General features: G+C 36.3%; 1 protein-coding gene across 3 annotated transcripts in view; it reads left to right on the top strand.

The window, feature by feature from the left end:
- Positions 1 to 21569, top strand: part of tank (EI24 domain-containing protein tank) — a 143208-nt gene that overhangs the window by 59281 nt on the left and 62358 nt on the right. For all 3 annotated transcript variants that reach the window (XM_090413031.1, XM_090413030.1, XM_090413029.1), the window contains exons 5-6: positions 3503 to 3569; positions 14057 to 14175. In XM_090413031.1, the coding sequence (XP_090269157.1) occupies positions 3503 to 3569; positions 14057 to 14175 (186 nt within the window). The remainder of the gene's footprint in view (positions 1 to 3502; positions 3570 to 14056; positions 14176 to 21569) is intronic.

Raw genomic sequence — 21569 nt, 5'->3', positions numbered from 1 at the left:
AGAAATAGATTAAATTCTACTGCTCGATCTGGTACTCCATACACCTGTGTGCTTTTAATTATATATTTCATTCCCGCTTTGAGCCTGTTATTGATAATGCAGAAAAATATCTTGTAGTCAGTATTAGATAGAGAAATAGGTCTCCAGCTGCTGATTAAGGTGTGATCTCTATTAGGTTTAGGAATGAGGACAGAATGGTTTGCTACAAATTCACTTGGTATGTGTCCTTATAAGGGAAAGGAATTAAATAGTGCAACTAGAATGGGAAGAATAAAATCCCAGGCCTCACGATAAAGTTCTATCCCTAGACCATCAGTCCCTGGGGATTTTCTTGTCTGGCATTCTTTATAGGCTGTGGTAACTTCAGATGCTGTCAAGCCCATCTTGGATATGAACAGGAAAGCCATTAATGTTCCAAGAGTTATAATTTCCAACAATACTATTGTCTTCAAACAGATTTTTGTAGTGTTTTTGAAAGGAGTCAAGGATGTCTTTAGTAGTGGACATGTTTTCTCCATCAACACAGATTTGAGTGATAGTCCTTTCTGTGCGAAATTTTGTAAATTATCCATTGAAGAATGCAGCTGAAGGGCTAAGTACTGTTGTATTCTTATCTTAAAATTTCTATCTTCTACTTATTTTTCCCTTTCTAGTTCTATCTCTATGTTAATGCTTCTAATGATATTGCTACATTCTATACCATTCCATTGGTTTGTTACAAACCAGCTTCTCTCTTTATACAGATCTTTCAACTTTTTCCTTTTTAGGAAAGCCTGTTCCTTTCCCCATTCCATCATATTCTGCTTTACTTTGAATTTTAACCTTTTGCTTTTGTTTGAATTTTAACCACATATCCCAATTCCAGGTAACATTATTCCAATTCGAACAGAGGGTCTGGAATTTAGTTGAAAAGATCAACAGAAAATTTGGTGGAAGTCTCCATAGTCCAGAAGAGATCTCTACTTCCATGCAGTGGAACTTAAGTATAACTGGATTATGGTCTGACATGTTGATGTCAAGATGTTTTATCTGAATTATCTTATTTATAAGGGAAGAAGAGATATAAATTCGATCAATATGAGTACCAATACCTTGATTCATGTATGCGTATACCTGGAGATTAGGATTGCGAATCCTCCATATGTCTACTAGTTGAACATTGTCAAGACATGTTTTTAACTGTGCATATCACACTTTTCCACTCCTGGGATGTCCTCCTATTTTGTCTAATGTGGGGTTTTCGATACAATTCCAGTATACAACTGCTATGATGTAGTGGGCACCATATAAATATGGCTCCAATTCCTTTCTTCTAATTTCCATTGGATGGAGCATAAACATTTATAAACCTTATTACACATCCACAGTATTTCCAATCTATTGTCAAGATTCTCCCTTCTTCATCCCTTTGGATATTACAGAATGACCCAAGGAGGGGGGGGGGGAATAAGAACTCCTACTCCAGCCCTGTTAAATCTTCCAAACTTCCAAAGCTCCAATAAGAAAGAAGTAGATATCTATCTGTTAAACTTTTTATATTTTTATATCTGCAAAAGTATGTTAACCTGATATTATGGCACAGCATAAGTTTTCATATAGTTTCTTGTTTAATTTGCCTATGGAATCCTCGTACATTTAATGGGGCAATGCAGAAAGGATGGATTATTGAAGTGTCACTGGTAAGTCTTTAACTTTTAAATTTTGGATGAACCCAATGAGGTCTTCAATCTGTGAAGAAGCAATTGTGTAACCTGCTTCTTGTAAATTGTTTTCCAATTTTTTTACAGTCGCTTTCCATTACTTCAATTTCGTGGCTATCATTTTTTATTTGGAAGCTAGTTATTTTCTTTCTTTTCATGTAGATAATAACTGTACTGAGAAAACTTGGAATCAATAAACTTTATTATATTTTCTTTAATTGTATCTGTTGCATTCTCTTTATTAGCGTGAGTTGGCTCTTCGTAATCCATAAACTCTTCTGAGCCTGAAGAGTTTTCATTTGATGATCCACAGCCTTCTCTGTCTTTACATTTTTTATTACTTCTTTTTCTTTTAGTTGTAGTTTTTTTTTTTAATTTTTTTTTGTTTATCTTCAATTTTTTTTTTATTATTCGACCTTTATTGAGGTCTCATCAGTGGGAGCCAGACACCCAGAGGTGATACCAATATCATAGTAATGCAGGTCATATTTTCATATACGAGTAGCCAACAGGTGTCACTCCTTTTAATTTTTAAAATCCTCTGGAACCAAGTGGAAATACTTACAACAACTATCTCTAATCCAAAGGATTTTAAAAATTAAAAGGAGTGACACCTATTGGCTACTCGTATATGAAAATATGACTTCTGCATTACTTCAACCTTGGTATCACTTCTGAGTCTGGGTAGTGACCTTCCCATAATGCACAGCATTATATATGTCTGTAAGGATATGTGTTTTGCATTATGAGATACTAAGGCAAGTGATATAAAATCATTAGCTTCTATATATGAGTTGCCCAGTCTTGAAAATACTTCAGGAGCAAACTTTGCTTACACTTGGATAAAGGATTAAACCAAGAATATATCTTGGCATCTTGAATTTATAGTATAACCAAGTGGAAATATTTCCAACAACTATCTTAGCATTCTAGTAGTTTTAAATTGCTTAGAAGGCAATGCAGGAAAAGCTCTGAGACAATAGCACCTAGAGGCTGTGATTGGTTGACAACTCATGACAAATGAACATTGTCATTTGTCATGAGTTGTTGTTTTTGTTTCTGAGTTTCATCTGTTTTGCATGCGTGAATGTGAATTGACATGGTAGGCAAGTTTTTTTATATAATCGACAAGTTTTTAATATAATTTTTGAGAAATTTATAACTTTTTTGTCCATATTTACAATGGGAAACAGTATTGTAATTGAAGGAGGTATGCTTCATCCTCCTCTTCCAAATTTTTTACGCCTTTGAGTAATCCAAATATACCAACCAAATATAGTATTCTCTTTCATTATTTTCTAATATACAATATCTTAAAACAAACACATTGTCTCCCACTCATCATTAATTAATTGATAAATTAAAGTATTCGAAGTTACCCTGCCATTAATTACATTAGGCCAATTAAGATGAGCATGGATGCACTATGCACTCTTAAAACTTTCATACGTCGATAAAAATGTAGTCATATGGTCAAACTGATGTGAATTTTGTAGCATGGGTTGCATAAGCCATGATGGCACACTAACAGAAATGGGCATGCAGCATCATCGATATATGTGCGTGCATGCAGCACACACATCACATAATATTTATAGTACATGTAATAAATATTGTATGACGAATTAAAATAAACTGGTTCACTCCACCCAGTTTTACTGTGTCCATAGTAATTGTGTGGGCTTTCATACCTTGTATAACCTTTAACACACATACCAGAAAATAAATTGGCAAAATAACTTCATTTATAATAGTCTATTTTATTGTATTAGTGATGAAAAATTGATTTCTTTAATTTTCAGGTCAGTATCTGTTTTTTTGACAAGATAGTACTTCCATTGCTGCATTACTTCATACATCGCACCTGGGGTAAGTTGCTTTCTTTGAAAGTTAATATTTTTGACTTTCTCAGTTATGAATCTTCTTTAACTTACCAATGTGGAAATTCAAAGTAATCAAAATTCAGTTTCCAAATAGCTAATCATTCACACGAGCAATCTTTCTTTTAAGGTGACACAGTGGTCAGCATTCATTCTGAAGAGTTTATGGAGACAGAAACACGTGTTGGAGTGATTACTTTACTTATAATTATGAAAATAACACTTAATGTTTCGATCTATGTATTGAGGTCATCATAAAAGCATACATATGCACAGGACTCAAGCCGCATGACACTACAAAAGTAAGATAATAATTGTTTGCCTTAGCTTGACCTCTGGTGAAAAAAAATTAAATAAATAAAAATAATAAAAAAATTATACACAAATAAATTAACAATTTTTTTTTTTACTTATAAGTATAATATACAGATGATAAAATAAAAATAGTTTTACAGTGGAACTATCTTAAATACACGTCTACAGGGCCTGTTATGTTAAGAAGGTTTTTTTGTGTTGGGGTTCTGCCAGCCATGTTATGGATGCTGTATAGATTGGAGATGGGTTTTCCAGATTTGTGGTTTGTAGTAGACAATGAATGAAAGGGAGGCCTGGGGGAAAGACGTGTGACAAGTGTCTAGAAAAGAAAACGTTATTGTTTTCAATTTGGATGGTAAATTGGATATGTTTGTGTTGTTTGTTCAGGTAGCTTATTTACAGTGTATTTAATGTTTTGCAGCTGTGGAGCCAAATGCCAAAAATATCAACATATCTGAACATGGGAAGAAATATTTTTTGTATGAGAAGAATAGTAACTTGATTGGAACATTAGTGAAAATTGCTGTTTTATCAAAGCTGATTAATAGATCTTTGTTGTTGAGTGTGATATTTTTAATTTTGTTGAAGTGTTATGTATTTTTTTTATGTAGGTAGGAGTGGGAAATGATACCAATTCCTTGATTGTAGCTGCTAGTTTCTTTGCTAAGTGATAATTAGAACTGTCAATTCCTTCAACTATCAGTCATGGTGGTGTGTTTGTGTATTTTAGGCAGGCCATAAATTTTGGGAGGGAGGCATAATACTGTAATAGCTTTTTAATTGTTTCCTCTGGCCACATGATCATTGACTTGATTAATTCTGTTTTCTTTTTTGTACAGTTTGTGGGATTGTGGTTAACCAATTGGTACGTATTATGATCGGATACCAATTGTTTTGACTTAGTTGTTTATTAGAATTTTTAGCCAGCAAAATAAGTTGTGCCATATCGCAAACAATAAGAATGCAGCAACCAACTCACCATGGCCACGTTATCAACGCATCCACCCACAACTTTAATGATGGAGAACTCTCACTTCTGCAAAAAGGCTTAAACTACCCTCTCGCACCACGGTTAGTAAACAACTAGACTTCATATATACCACATTAAAAGAAGTCTAAAATAACTCTAATATAGCTGATAAAATATGGATGGAAACATCCAACATACTAAATTCTAATAAACAACTAAGTTGCAATTTAATGAAAGCAGAGAAATTGACCCTGAAATCTCTAAAAAATAACCAAGACATCATTCAATTACCCAGGTGGACAAAAAAACAATGCTACCAGTTCTTGATTGGACAGCATACCTTGAAGAAATGAACCAGTTGATATCTGATCAATCTGTATTAATTGGTTAACTATAATCCTACAAATTGCATCAAGAAGAATTCCATAAGGTTTTTTTTATGTTGGGGTCCTGCCATCATGTTCTGAATGATTTCTTGAAGTAACTATTACTAGTTATTTCAAGAAATCATCCAGAACATGATGGCAGGACCCCAACATAAAACCTTAATATAACAGGACTGTAGAGATGTTTAATGTAGTTTCAGTATAAAACTTTTTTTTTTCATTTTTATCATCTGTATATTATATGTAAAAAAATTTCATATTGTTAATTTATATTTGTGTATAATTTTTTATTTATTATTTTTCAGAGGTCAGCTAGGGTAAATGATTAAATCATTCAGATTTATCTTACTTTTGTGTGGTGTCATCTAGCTTGCATCCTGTGCATATGTATGTTTTCTTGATGGTGACCTTTTACAGAGGTCGAAACAGTATTATTTCAATAATTATAAGTAATTACTCCAACACTTCTGTTTTTGTTTCCATAAATTCATTGCAATGAATAAATAATTTAGCGCGTGTGTGTGTTGGGGGGGGGGGGAGTTAACACTTTATTTGCCAAAAGGAAGACAACACTTATTTCTTCAAATTGCTGAAATGTACTTTCAGTATGTGTACAGGATAATTATGATAGTACTACATGAAAAGTTACACCATTTCTAACTTTCAGTCAACACTTTTCCTACAAATTAATCTTTTTCTCAAGACTCCAACATGATCAGATCTTGTATTTCTGCCTTCTAAGACACTTTACTGTATTAATCCACATACATCTTAGTCTTCTGGATCTTTTCCTGCCAATCTGAAAAACAACACTTATTTTGCTAATTTCTCCCATTCTGTTTAAGTGACCACATCATCTGGGATTTACTCTGCTGACACATTCCTGAATGCTAATATCCTCATTTTTAATGTGATACTGCCTGATGTCATCTGTTCATTCCACTAATCTTTCTCAACACTGTTATATATGTGGTCTCTCTCCAATCTTGGATCAAGTGTTTCATTTCTAATCCAGCTCTGAATTGGTATGAACACTGTCTTGTATACAGCTAATTTATTGTTTTGACTAATTTCCTTATTCCGTATAAATTTAGCTGACATCCTACCGTATCAGATTTACTAATTCCATTGGGTGCGAAAATTAAGGATGTAAGTGAGAGTATTAGCGCGCAAAAGCTGAGGGTGAAAGAAATGATAGTCATAGCAGGAACAAATGATTTTGAAAGGAGATAAATTTGATATGAGAGAGCATGTGAAGGAATTATTAGAGGTAGCGAAAGAAAAGAGTGACAGAGTTAGGATAGTGAGTCTGTTGCCGCAGTATGACAGAGAAGAGTTTAGAAGGAGGGCCGTAATCGCAAATGACTTTATGCGCAGGTTATGCAGATGGTGTGGTGTGGAGTTTGTGGATGTGTGGAGTGAGTTTGATGGGCGAAAGGATTTGTACAAGATGGATGGCTTACATTTGAATGGATTTGGTGTGCGAAGACTGGAAAAAGTGTTGCTAAGTGAAGTGAGAGTGGATGTGCAAAATCAAGGAAACTAGAACTATTAAGGAGTGGAGGAAGTGTATATGCAGACATCAGTGAGGCAGTTGAGTGTAAGAATGTTTATAATGTGCCCGAGCCAGTACGAAGGACAAGAAATCAGAATGGGGGGGATAGTTAATATAACACATCAAGATAGGGGTGGGACAAATGGACCTCTGCATTTCATGTATACTAATGCCAGGAGTATTAGGAACAAGAAGGAAGAATTTTTGGCCTTGGTTGGCTCTTCCTGGCCACAGGTTATTGGCATTAGTGAAACATGGCTGACAGAAGATGATATAGTTAGTGGGATAGAATGTGTAGGGTATAGTGTGTTCAAGAAGGACAGAGAGAATAAAATGGGGGGAGGAGTGTTATTGATGATAGCTGATGAACTGCAACCAAGGAGAATAGAAGTTGTATTGCAGGATAGTGAAAGGAGCTCATTTGAGGTTATTTGGTGTGAGATTGAGACTAACGGAATAAAATGTACAGTTGGGTGCTGCTATAGACCAGGTGATGGAATAGATGGTGGAGATAGTATGCATAGGCAAATTGATGAAATGAGTGGAAGGAGAGTAATTATTATGTGGGATTTCAACTATAGTAACATTGATTGGAAGAAGGAGAGGACACATGTGAGGAAGGAAAACTGGATTTTATTCAGTTACTGAGGGATAACTATCTGAGACAACATGTAATGGAAAATACTAGGGGTTCGAGGGTGCTTGACCTAGTAATAGCATTGAGAATTTGATTGTAATGAATATGACCATGTTGTCACCTATTAGTGAGAGTGATCATAGGGTCTTGACCTGGGAGGTGGCTAAATGTGTGAAATTTTCGGTTAAGACAGGGTACATGTGGAATTACCGTGCTGGCAACTATGACAAGCTTAGGAGATTGCTTGGTTCAGTGCCATGGCATGTAAAACTGCAAGGGCTGGATGTTGATAGGGCATGGGAATTGGTCAAGGAGCATTTGCTGGAGGTTATGGCTGATTGTATTCCTAGGGTCCGAATAGTAAAACAAGTAGGGGTTAAATGGATGAATAACACCATTAAACTTGTTGCAAAAAAAAAAAGAAACAACTGTGGAAGGAATTTAAGGAGAAAGGTGACCTGCAGGCACATGAATGGTATAAAGTGCAGGCCAGAAGGGTAATGAGTGTAGTGAGAAAGGCAAAAACGGATTATGAAAGGAAATTAGCCATGCAAGCTAAAGAGAATCCCAAACAGTTCTTTCAGTATGCTGCTAGTAAAAGAAAAACTGTACATGGCAGAATGATTTTAAGGAACGCCGATGGTAGGGAGGTCACTGAATCAGCTGATGTAGTGGAATTACTGAGTGAGCACTTTGCAAGAGTATATCATCTGGGTGGTGACGTTGAAGGAACCATTAGTTTATATGGGAATTGTGGTGAATGAAGTGGAAGTGAATAGTCTATTACAGAACCTTAATGTGAATACATTTGTGTGATTGGATGGTATATCAGCACGAGTCTTACATGAAGCAGCTAAAGAATTGTCAATGCCCTTGACCTTATTGTTTAATCTGAGTCTCAGGTCTGGTTTAGTCCCAAAGGGGTGGAAAGAGTGGAAAATAATTCCACTGCATAAAGGAGGATCCAAGACTGCTGTTGCAAATTACCAACTGATCAGCATATCAGGAGTCATTGTCAAGGTCTTGGAGAAAGTAGTCAAGAGTAAAATACAGAAATGGATTGATGAAAATGAGATACTGTACGGGGGGGGGGGACAGCATGGTTTTGTAAAGGGTAGATCATGCCTCAGTAACTTGCTCAGGTTTTATAACACAGTCACAGCTGAACTGGATAAGGGTAATGGGTTTACAGTGATACTGCTGGACTTGGCTAAGGCCTTTGACAGGATATCACATGGAAGTCTAATCCGTAAACTGCAACATATGGGAATGGATATAGGGTTGGTGAGATGGATAGGGGTGTGGTTGGAGAGATACCAGAAAGTAGTTTACTGAGGAGTAGAGTCCAAAAGACGGCCTGTGACTAGTGGTGTGCCGCAGGGTTCTGTTCTTGGACCACTGCTGTATAATTTGTTCATTAACGATATAGGGAAGGATCTGAGAGGAACGGTTCATTTGTTTGCTGATGATGTTAAGTTGGGTAGGCAATAGTGAATGCAGAAGATGTCAAAATTTTGCATGATGATTTGGATAGATTAAGGAGAATGGATGTCAATTTAATGTGGCAAAATGTAAGGTAATGCATTTTGGGGTGAAAAGATTAGCAGCAGTATATCACATTGGTGGAACTGTTCTCCAGGAAATTGATGAGACCAGGGACTTGGGAGTGTTAGTGGATAGGGAGTTGAAGTTTAGGGAACACGTTGGAAAAGTGGATAAATCAGCTCATCAAATCACTTGGATGCTGAAGAATACTTTGATGAGCAGAGATAAGCAAATTATTGTTCCTTTGTATCAAGGCTTGATAAGACCCCATCTTGATTACTGCGCCCAGATATGGTTACCTAGGTTTCTTCTTGATGGGGAGGAGGTTGAGAGGATCCAGAGGCGAGTGACCAAGATGAAAGCAGGTCTATGGAATGAACCTTATGAAAACAGGTTGAAGATTTGTGGGCTGCAGAAATTGGTTGATAGGTTGAAAAGGGGAGATATGATTGAGACATTCAAATTGCTGAAGGGTTTCTATAGGATTAATTCAGAGGAAATTTTTGAGAATATGACTGGTGGTGGGAGGACTAGGTGACATCCATGGAAGCTGGGCAAGAGTGTGGTTAGTAAGGGTATTAGAGCTGGGTTTTTTACTTTTAGAGTGGTGAATGAGTGGAATAAGCTGCCAGAGTCTGTTGTGGGTGCTATGACAGTGAATGAGTTCAAGGCACGGTATGATAGATACTGTGTGAATGTTGAATAGTTGTGAGGACTCCTTGGAGTCGCCTGTAATAATAATAATAGTCTGTTTCCATATTTATTTTATCATCTTCACTAAAAATTGTGCCTAAGTTGTTCAAATGTTTTTTTTTTTTCTTCTATAGGGGTCACTATTCAGAACACAGTTACCTCCTTCAATTCTGCTCTGTTTTGAAGAGCTTTCCTCAGGGTGCTTTGTTATATTCCTTTTCCAGATCTATAAAATTTATATAAAAATCGTTATTATTATTATTAAGGACACCTCCATGGAGTCAGGGACTCATCAAGGGAGGCCATATTATCTGTACGAGCTGTCATGCTTGTTCTTGAATTCATTCACGCTGCTTGCACATGCAACATCCATTGACAGTTCATTCCAGTCAAACACCACTGAGAGAAAAATCTAGATCTCACAACCTTCTTTGTGGCACTCATTCTCAGCTTCCAAGGATGCTCTCTTGTCCTTTCCCTACTCTCCATAAAACAGAAAAATTCCATCAACTGAAATCCTGTATGATCTTTTTAGAAGTTTGTAAGTCTCAATCATATCACCCTTCATTCTCCTGTTTGTTATTGTCTGCAGTCTATAAATTCTCAATTTGTTTTCATAATCAATATTCCACAATCTTGATTTTTAACACACTCCATTGTATCAGAATCTCAACAGAGACCAGACCTGCGCACAATAGTCCAAGTGAGGTCTTATCAAGGCCACATAAAGAGGCAAAACAACATGCTTATCTTTACATGTGAAAGTTCATTTATCTTTTGAGTTGTATTTGCAATCATTGCTAAATGGTCCCTGAACTTTAACTTGCTATCTACTAACACTTCAAGATCCCTATCCTGGTCAGTTTCTTCTAGCATAATCCCACCAATATTGGATATCTAATCATGCCAAAGCGCATGACTTTAGAGTTAGTGACATTGAACTGACATCCATTTTCCCATGCCCACAATTCCTGCCTATTCAGATCATTCTGCAAGTATTGCATATCAGTAGCATTCCTGATTACCCTACTTATCTTTGCATCATCAGCAAATAGATGTATATGTTGCTTTCATTTTCTTCCCAATATCATTAATGTACAGATTGAATAACAGTGGATCGAGGACTGATCTTTGTGGTATACTACTGGTTAATTATTAATCTTTGTACTGGTTATGAGCAGTACTACCCTTACATTTAGTCCAGACTTGATATAGGCCTAAACCTTTACAAGTGTTTTACCCTATGCCTGTTCTAGTTATCACTGTAGTCATTCTCTGGTGGCAGCACCATGCCACCAGTGTGCCCTGTAGGGCTCTCAAGGAAAGAACTTTTATATCCTTCTGCGTAAGCCCAAGCTGTTTTAAGTCCTTATAACTATCTGCACTCCACACACCATGTAAAGAGATGGTGGCTCTGGTAAACCTTGGAGTTGCCCCATGCTCCTCCCATATCTTACTAACTAGATCTTGGTTATTTTTATAGTATTTCACTTTATTATTATGGCTATAGGCTAGTGGGTGTCCTGTTCCCACCACCTTTAAATCTTACAGCCTCACATACCCTATATACCACTTTTTGATATGTCAATCATTTTTCCAATGTTAATATTTTATAATCCAAGTCAATAATCTCCAGTTTATGCAATGCAATGCAACAGCCTTCCATGATGTATTCTGTTAAATGCCTTGACCAAATCCAATAGTATGGTGTATCCATTCTCCTTGTCTAACTCAATGGGAACGTTATAGAATGTGGACAAGTTGCTAAAACATGAATTTCCCTTAATAAACCTATGCTGTTCATTGCAAAGTAGACATTCTCTGTCAACTATTTCTGAATGCGAACTCTAAATAACTTTTCCAAAATCTTTACCACCATTTCTGAGATACTGATTTGTTGGTAGTTGGATATGTCTTTGCACCACCTCTGTACAAAGGGATTAGCATGCATTCTTTCCACTCCTGCAAAATATTCCCTGTTCTGAGATTCAAATTATATAGCCCAGTTAGAAGGAATAGCCAGTTCAGCTGAACACTCTTAGTACACATGCTGATTTCCCATCAGTCCCTATTATTAAATTCTTATTTACTAATACCTCCTACTCCTGAGTTTCTTCATCCAGTGAAGAGGTAGCAGTGAACTCTGTTACATATGCCAGATTGATAGCTTTTAACAAAATGGGCACCCATAAGTTGAACAACCTCTTCTGAATCTAACTTGCACACCATCTATATTTAGTAGTTCTTCTTTCATATTCATTCTTTAACTTGCTGGTCTAATTGGTCGAGTGGTTAGCTTATCCACTCTCTAGCCAAAGCTGTGGGTTCGAATCCTGCCGTGGGCAGGGATGTTTGTGATTATCTGTGAAAATACTAGTGGTAGTGGTCGGAAGTAGATGCTGTTGGTGTAGATGATGAAGATAGTTGCAGTTGGTGGAGTGGTAGAGATGGAAACTTGTCGAGTGGATGCCCTCCCTCAATGAGTCTTTGGACTCCCTAAAGGTGTTACGTAATAATAATAATGATAATCGGAAATTAGGTAGGGGCGGTGGACGTTGATCGAATTTTCATCGCATTTTATGGCAATAGTTTCAGATATTCTAAGCATTGTTTCATTGTCTTGTTTGTCTATGATTATGGCCTTGTCGATTTAAGGGATATGTTTCAGTTCAAGAGCGTGAGCTGCAATTTCTATCTTCCCTGTACTCTGTGTTTTATTTTTCTTTTCGATGTCGATATTTTTTTGTGTTCAGATATTCCGGAATGGGAATATTGCAATCCCTGAAGTGCTCTTTGTGGTCTAGTCCATAAAGACCTTATTGTAGAGCCAGTGTATGTGACTTCACAGTCTTTTTGACAGAGAAATTTGTAGACAACGTAGTGTTCGAATATTTCTTTGTGTGTGAAAGATTTAGTGGGATTTAGGAGAGTTGGTAATTTTTGGTTCATGGTGAATACTAGCTTATAGTCCATGTGTTTGAAAATGTATTTGTAGGCTTTGTATGTGTTTTGGATGTATGGCAATTTGATGACCATATGTGTAGGGAAGTGTGTTTTGGTTGTATTATTGTTATAATTGTGATAGGATGACTGATTTGTTAACCTTTTTATTAAACGATGATTTTGCCATACTGTTCGTGTAACTTATTAGATGTGTGGGATAGTTGCGATTTTTGAAAACCTGTGTTAAATACTTTAATTCCATGTTAAGATGTTAAATACTTTAATTCAGTGTTAAGATAATTACTGTTGGTTGAGAATTTGTAAGCATTGATAAATTGTGATAGGATGACTGATTTGCATTGGTAAAGCCTTACAAACATCCCTCAACGATTATAGCAGCAGACTACAATTCACCATGGAAACAGAACAGAACAAATCCATCAATTTCTTAAACCTGACATTAATCAGAAGCAATAACAAAAGAGCTACGAAGATATTCCACAAACCCACACATATCGGAAACTACCTCCATTTCAATTCATACCACCCATATTCAGTTAAAAAATCAGTCATCCTATCACAATTTATCACATAGTATTATGTGTGAGATTTGGGATCTGGCAGTGTTGATTGCCAGAGCTCTTGAAGTTTAGAGTGCATCACAAGTGTCATAATCATTGCACAGTGCATTACCATTGTCAAGAGTATACTCATAATTAGATATAAGGTAAATGCTATAATGATGATCAGCTGTATGAGTGTATTATTTTATATAAAATTTGGAAGCCAGTCATAAAGATCAACTCAATACTTGTTAACCTCTTTATTAAACAATAGAATTTGCCATATTAGGACTCTTGGTTCTTTGTGTTGTCACAATTTTAAACCATTCCCACTATTAGCTAATTGTTCTTGTTCATCTTCTTGTTCACCATCCTTAGTTAAGAATAAACATCACTCATCCTCCTTTGTCATAAGAAATCCCATAGCATCAAAATTCATTCTTTAGTGTTACCAGACATAAAGTTTTTAAGTTATAGAACCTCTCTAGTAAAATCAGTTGAATAACTGATCTCAAATGCGTCTTTTCAAAAGTTCAAGAAATATTAGTCTAACTTTCTGAAATTTCTTTCAAGCAAATGAAAGGTTTAGAAGCCATCATAACTACCTTGAGCAGTGCAAAACATGGCACACTGGATCATTTGCATAAAACTTAACTTTGGCTTATTGAGAATTTCCATGTAATTGTTTACTTAATCTGCAAGTCATTCCCTTGTATATTTTGATCCTGTTATGAGACAGTACATTCAGTATCGTATTTTATATTTTTTGCTGCTGACATTTATATCTGATATAAATGCTTTTGCCACTGTTTTTCTTGAAAGAATTTTGACTTGTTTTAATCTAAATTTTGTTTCTTATTTGGAATTAGGTGATCCAAATAAAAAAATATGGATTTGGCTACAGCCATTTCTTTCCTGTACCTTTGGTGCTCTTTGGGTCCTGCCATTATTTCTTCTCATCAAAGTTGTCAACTGCTTCTGGTTCCAAGTGAGTATAATTATTACTTTTATTTTTCACTACTTATTTTGTGTAGGGGTGCTTAAGGGTCAAAGCTGTATAACTGAGAGGAGACCTCCACATAGCCTTTAAAGGAATGCGGAGAACCGACCAGGGCTTCTGACCTAATGTCCAATCCTCACCTTCTCGTGGTGCACCCTGTTGGGTATCTACTTTGATACTGAACGAACGAGGATGGGCTGGCAATTTGGGATTTAGCCGACCAAATTGTATTCTTATTGGTTAAACCAAAATAAAAAATGATGGTACAACATGACAAAATTTCATGCCGGCTGGGGCGTCGCCCGGTTAAACAAGGCCCCCGTTGTTTTCGCCAGGGAACCAGGGCGAACAGCGAAAAGTCTGCTACTGGAACAAATCTGAAAACAAACCCCAACTCAACATCACCAGAGTTAAAGATCGGTACTATCAACGTAAGAAGCCTGAATGGCAAAGAAATGGAGCTAGCTGAGGAATTAGATAAGTACCAGATCGACATAATAGGGGTGACTGAAACAAAAAAGACCAAAACTGGTGAGATCTTTCTGAGCAATAAATACAAAATGTTATATTCAGGCAATAACAATCAAGGAAAAGAAGGAGTAGCCATAGTATTCAACACAAAATACGAGGCTAATCTTCTTGAATGGCAGTCAGTCTCAAGTAGAGTAATGTGGGCAAATATGAGAATGGGGAACTGGACAATGAGACTTATTTGTGCCTATGGTCCCACAGAAGGTTCTACTAAGGTAGAAGTGGAGGAATTTTTTGAGGCTTTAGAAAAAGCAACTGACACAATGAAAAAGGAAAAGTTGGTCCTTGTTGGGGATCTAAATAGTAGAGTAGGAAATGATTGTGAGACATACAAAAATATTTTGGGAAAATTTGGAGAAAAGAGCAAAGCTAATAATAATGGCAAATATCTGTTGGATTTCTGCTCAGGACATGGACTGGTTATTACTAACACCATGTTCCAACATAAAAATGTGCACAAATTCACATGGAGAGAAGAGGCTAGGAATAAGAAAAGTCTCATTGACTATGTTATTGTTGATAGTGATGTTTTCTCCCTGGTGCAGGACACCAGAGTGTACAGAGGATTTGAAATTGGAAGTGATCACTATTTAGTCTTGAGCAGGATAAAATTGAATTTCATATTGAAAAGAATAACATGTAAGAAAGTTTTAAAGCGAATAAAAGTTGAGCAGCTCTCAGATGTAAACTGTAGACTAAAATACAGAAATATTATTGAAAAGAAAATGAAAGAGTTTGAGAACAGGAATCAAACCTTGGAGATTCAGTGGCAAACTCTGAAGGAAACATTGATTGATTCTGCCAGAGAGGCATGTGGTGAGGTTGTGTGCAAAGATAAAAAAATCAGAACTCCCTGGTGGACACAGGAAGTTAAAGAGGCAGTGAAGGAAAAGAAGAAAGCATATCAAAAGTTCCTGGCAAATAAGTCAGCTTTTACTCTTACAGAATACAGAGACAAATGTAAGAAAGCTAAACAGTGTGTAAAACTAGCTAAACAAAAGTCATGGGAGGACTTTGGCAAGAATATAGAAAATAAATATCAAGAAGGTGGCAAAATATTCTGGAGGTTGTTGAAGAAGCTTAGGAATGGAGGAAAGAGTGCTGTAAAAGGAATTAGAGATGATAAAGGTGAAATGAAAACAGGAGAAAAAGATATCCTTGAAGTATGGAGTAATTACTTTGAAAAACTGCTAAATGAAACAAGCAGTGATGACAGCACAGTGATAAAAAACACTGACCAGGCATGCAGTCAGGAATACATATCCATACTTGAAGTAGAAAAAGCCATCAAAGGCTTGAAATGTGGAAAGGCAGCAGGAGTAGATGATATTCGACCAGAAATGCTGAAGTATGGTGGTATAAGAGTCTTACAGTGGCTGCACTGCATAGTTCAGAAAGCCTGGACAGAGGGACGAATTCCCGATGATTGGAGTAGAGCTCTCATAGTACCCATATATAAAAAGGGAAATAAAACTGAATGTGAGAATTACAGAGGTATTTCCCTACTGAGTGTTCCTGGCAAGATCTATGCAAGTGTACTTGAGAAACGGTTGAGAAGAATTGTGGAAGAAAAGCTTGGTGAAGAACAAGCTGGATTCAGGCCAAATAGAGGCTGTCAGGATCAGATCTTCACTTTACGACAAATAGTCGAGAAAGCATGGGAATATAACAATGATCTGTATTTGAGTTTTGTCGATTTGGAAAAGGCATATGACAAGGTGCCAAGAGAGAAGCTATTCAATACGCTGCAGTTATATGGTGTCAATGGGACATTATATCAAGCAATACTTAGTCTTTATTTGAGTTGTGAGTCAGCAGTTAGAATTGAAGGAAGTACAGGAAGATGGTTTAATGTTAAATCTGGTGTGAGACAAGGATGTACATTATCCCCTCTGTTATTCATTATCTATATGGATCACATTATGAAGGAATGTGGTATTAAACCTGATATCAAAATTGGAGATGTTAATGTCAGCTCTTTGCTTTATGCGGATGATGTTATACTTCTAAATAAATCCGCTACAAGTCTGCAAGATTCTCTGACTAAATTGAATAGCTGTTGTAATAGATATGGTATGAAGGTCAGCAATAAAAAGACAAAGACAATGAAAATAGGCAGAATCATTGAAAATGTCAACTGTGTTGTGAATGGAGAACCTGTGGAACAAGTAAAACATTTCAGCTACTTAGGCACAATTTTTACTGAAGATGGTAAACTAAATATAGAAATAGACAACAGAATCAGCAAAGCTGGTATCGTGGGAAGTCAATTGAATAAATTCATATGGAATAAGAAAGAAATTAGTCGGAACACTAAATTAGCTGTATACAAGACTGTGTTCAAACCAATTTTAACTTATGGATCTGAGAGCTGGGTCAGAAGTAAAACACTTGACCAAAGACTAGAGACCGCAGATATGAGAGTCCTGAGAAAGATTAGAGGCGTGAACAGATGGCATCAATGGCAATATCATATTAAAAATGAGGATATTAGGAAAGAACTTGACATTGTCAGCATCCAGGAATGCGTTAGCAGAGCTAATCTCAGATGGTATGGTCACTTAAATAGAATGAGAGAGGAAAGATTAGCAAAACAAGTGTTCTCTGCCAGGTTGGCAGGAAAACGACCCAGAGGAAGACCAAGATATAGGTGGATTGATACGGTACAAAGTGCCTTAGACGATAGAAATATAAGATCTGATAATGTTGGAGTCTTGACAAGTAACAGACTGATTTGGAGGAAAATTGTAGATAGGAAGTTAGTAATGAAGTAATTTTTTCATGTAGTACTGTCATATCCTGTACACCCGTTGAGGGTACATGGCAGGAATTTGATGATGATGATGATGATGATTATTTTGTGTATTAATTGATTTGTGATTATATTAACGTTCAAACAACATAACTATACTGGGAAGAGACCCCAACATGGCCTTTAAAGAATGCAGAGAATCAGCTGGGCTTCTGGTCCAGTGTTCAGTCATCTTCTCTGATTCTCATCATCATCAAATTCCTGCCATGTACCCTAAAGGGGTGTACAGGATATGATAGTACTACATCAAAAAATTACATCATTACTAACTTCCTATCTACAATTTTCCTCCAAATCAGTCTGTTACTTGTCAAGAATCCAACATTATCAGATCTTATATTTCTATCGTCTAAGGCACTTTGTACCCTATCAAACCATCTATATCTTGGTCATCCTCTGGGTCGTTTTGCTGCCAACCTGGCAGAGAACACTTGTTTTGCTAATCTTTCTTCGCCCATTCTGTTTAAGACACCTGAGATTAGCTCTGCTAACGCGTTCCTGGATGTTGACAATGTCAAGTTCTTTCCTAATATCCTCATTTTTAATATGATATTGCCATTGATGCCATCTGTTTACGCCCCTAATCTTTCTAAGGACTCTCATATCTGCGGTCTCTAATCTTTGGTCAAGTGTTTTACTTCTGACCCAGCTCTCAGATCCATAAGTTAAAACTGGTTTGAATACTGTCTTGTATACAGCTAATTTAGTGTTGTGACTAATTTCTCTCTTATTCCATATGAATTTATTCAGTTGACTTCCCACCATACCAGATTTGCTGATTCTGTTGTCTATTTCCATATTTAATTTATCATCTTCACTAAAAATTGTGCCTAAGTAGCTGAAATGTTTTACTTGTTCCACAGATTCTCCATTCACAACACAGTTGACATTTTCAATGATTCTGGCTATTTTCATTGTCTTTGTCTTTTTAATGCTGATTTTCATACCATATCTATTACAACAACTATTCAATTTAGTCAGAGAATCTTGCAGACTTGTAGCGGATTGATTTAGAAGTATAACATCATCCACATAAAGCAAAGAGCTGACATTAACGTCTCCAATTTTGATATCATGTTTAATACTACTTTCCTTCATAATATGATCCATATAGATAATGAATAACAGAGGGGATAATGTGCATACTTGTCTCACACCAGATTTAACATTAAACCATCCTGTACTTCCTTCAATTCTAACTGCTGACTTACAACTCAAATAAAGACTACGTATTGCTTGATATAACGCACCATTGACGCCATATAACTGTAGCATATTGAATAGCTTCTCTCTTGGCACCTTGTCATATGCCTTTTCCAAATCGACAAAACTTAAATACAGATCTCTGTTATATTCCCATGCTTTCTCGACTATTTGTCGTAAATTGAAGATCTGATCCTGAGATCCTCTATTTGGCCTGAATCCAGCTTGTTCTTCACCAAGCTTTTCTTCCACAATTCTTCTCAACCGTTTCTCATGTATACTTGCATAGATCTTACCAGGAACACTCAGTAGAGGAATGATGGCTTTTTCTACTTCAAGTATGGATATGTATTCCTGACTGCATGCCTGGTCAGTGTTTTTGACCACTGTGCTGTCATTACTGCTTGTTTCATTTAGCAGTTTTTCAAAGTAATTACTCCATACTTCAAGGATATCTTTTTCTCCTATTTTCATGTCACCTTTATCATCTCTAACTCCTTTTACAGTACTCTTTCCTCCAATCCTAAGCTTCTTCAACAACCTCCAAAATATCTTACCACCTTCTTGATATTTATTTTCGATGTTCTTGCCAATGTTCTCCCATGACTTTTGTTTAGCTAGTTTTACACAGTGTTTAGCTTTCTTACATTTGTCTCTGTATTCTCTAAGAGCACAAGCTGACTTATTTGGGGAACTTTTGATATGCTTTCTTCTTTTCCTTCACTGCCTCTTTAACTTCCTGTGTCCACCATGGAGTTCTGATTTTTCTATCCTTGCAGACAACCTCACCACATGCCTCTCTGGTAGAATCAATCAATGTTTTCTTCAGAGTTTGCCACCGAATCTCCAAGGTTTGATTCCTGTTCTCAAACTCTTTCATTTTTTTTTCAATAATCTTTGTGTATTTTAGTGTACAGTTCACATCTGAGAGCTGCTCAACTTTTATTCACTTTAAAACTTTCTTACATGTTATTCTTTTCAATATGAAATTCAATTTTATCCTGCTCAAGACTAAATAGTGATCACTTCCAATTTCAAATCCTCTGTACACTCTGGTGTCCTGCACCAGGGAGAAAACATCACTATCAACAATAACATAGTCAATGAGACTTTTCTTATTCCTTGCCTCTTCTCTCCATGTGAATTTGTGCACATTTTTATGTTGGAACATGGTGTTAGTAATAACCAGTAATTCCTGAGCAGAAATCCAACAGGTATTTCCCATTATTTTTAGCTTTGCTCTTTTCTCCAAATTTTCCAAAAATATTTTTGTATGTCTCACAATCATTTCCTACTCTGCTATTTAGATCCCCAACAAGGATCAACTTTTCCTTTTTCATTGTGTCAGTTGCTTTTTCTAAAGCCTCAAAAAATTCCTCCACTTCTACCTTAGTAAAACCTTCTGTGGGACCATAGGCACAAATAAATCTCATTGTCTAGTTCCCCATTCTCATATTTGCCCACATTACTCTACTTGAGACTGTCTGCCATTCAAGAAGATTAGCCTCGTATTTTGTGTTGAATACTATAGCTACTTCTTCTTTTCCTTGATTGTCATTGCCTGAATATAACATTTTGTGTTTATTGCTCAGAAAGATCTCACCAGTTTTTGTCTTTTTTGTTTCAGTCATCCCTATTATGTCGATCTGGTACTTATCTAATTCCTCAGCTAGCTCCATTTCTTTGCCATTCAGGCTTCTTATGTTGATAGTACCGATCTTTATCTCTGGCGATGTTGAGATATCTGATTATCTGCATGTATCATGAGAGATTTTGTGAGATGCAATGTGTGTGTGTGTGTGACACATCCTAGATGGGATTTGAATCCATTTTTTTTTTTCGAACAAAGTACATAGTACTGACAGTTACAGAAGCTTATCACATATCTTCTAGTGCAAAAACTTCCCATAGCTGTAATTTATTGTTCAATTTTTTTACAGAATTGCAAATATATATTAATTTGAAGTAATATCCTTAATTTAAATGGATTCATATAAGTTAATGTTGTGCACTGAATAAGAAAGTTGTAATACTGTAATAACTGTTTCATTTGAAGAAATGCTGAAATTTTATATTAATGTCTTTCTTATTGTACTAAATTTCTTTGTTACATGTTGCTGTAACATGCATTCACTGAACTGACAGCAGCCAACTTGCGTCTTAGTTTTGTTTTGTGTAACACCACACATACATGCATGATGGTTGAAAGTATTTAATGGCTGTACTTTGGGTAATGAAAATGGGAAAAGCAAGTATAGAATTTGTGTGTAAATTTTGAACTTTTGTTTTTCGTGATTTGGAAACTGCCTTGATATGTCCAATCTAGAATTGTTTAACTTTGACCACCTTTGGCTGAAAATGTCCCTCCCACCCAGTCAAATACATTTACTGTCTCTATTGTTCTCCCATTGGTACCAGCCACTCTTTGACTTCCTGTCCTTAAATATTGATTTTCTCCAGTCCCACTTTCCTAGCAGGAGAAATTTTAATGTTCACAACACCAACTGGCTCTCTTCCAATTGCTGAGATCAAGCAGGCAGAGGAGTCTAGTCATTTGCCACCTTATACAAATTGCTCATTTGACTACCAGATAACTGTAAAGACTCCCCAAACATCCAGGAGCAGTGCTCGCACACCCAATCTCGTTTGAGAAATATTAATCTGGCTTTATAAGTTTCCAAGTGGAATGACCTTCATCACTTCTCTGCCTCATTCTCATGGTTGGCTATTATTTTCAGTCTTCCAAGCCAAGCATATGCACTGAACATATCACAAAAGTAATCTTACTTGCATGGAAATGTATACATTCTTCACACCACTCTGAATTGCCATTTCC

This window comes from Typopeltis vanoorti, chromosome 23, assembly GCF_054136105.1.
Source record: "Typopeltis vanoorti isolate ZY-2024b chromosome 23, IOZ_Tvanoo_1.0, whole genome shotgun sequence".
In the NCBI taxonomy this organism is placed as follows: Eukaryota; Metazoa; Arthropoda; class Arachnida; order Uropygi; family Thelyphonidae; genus Typopeltis; species Typopeltis vanoorti.
Note: the sequence above shows the minus strand (reverse complement) of the source record. Positions and strands in the feature narration are given on the sequence as shown.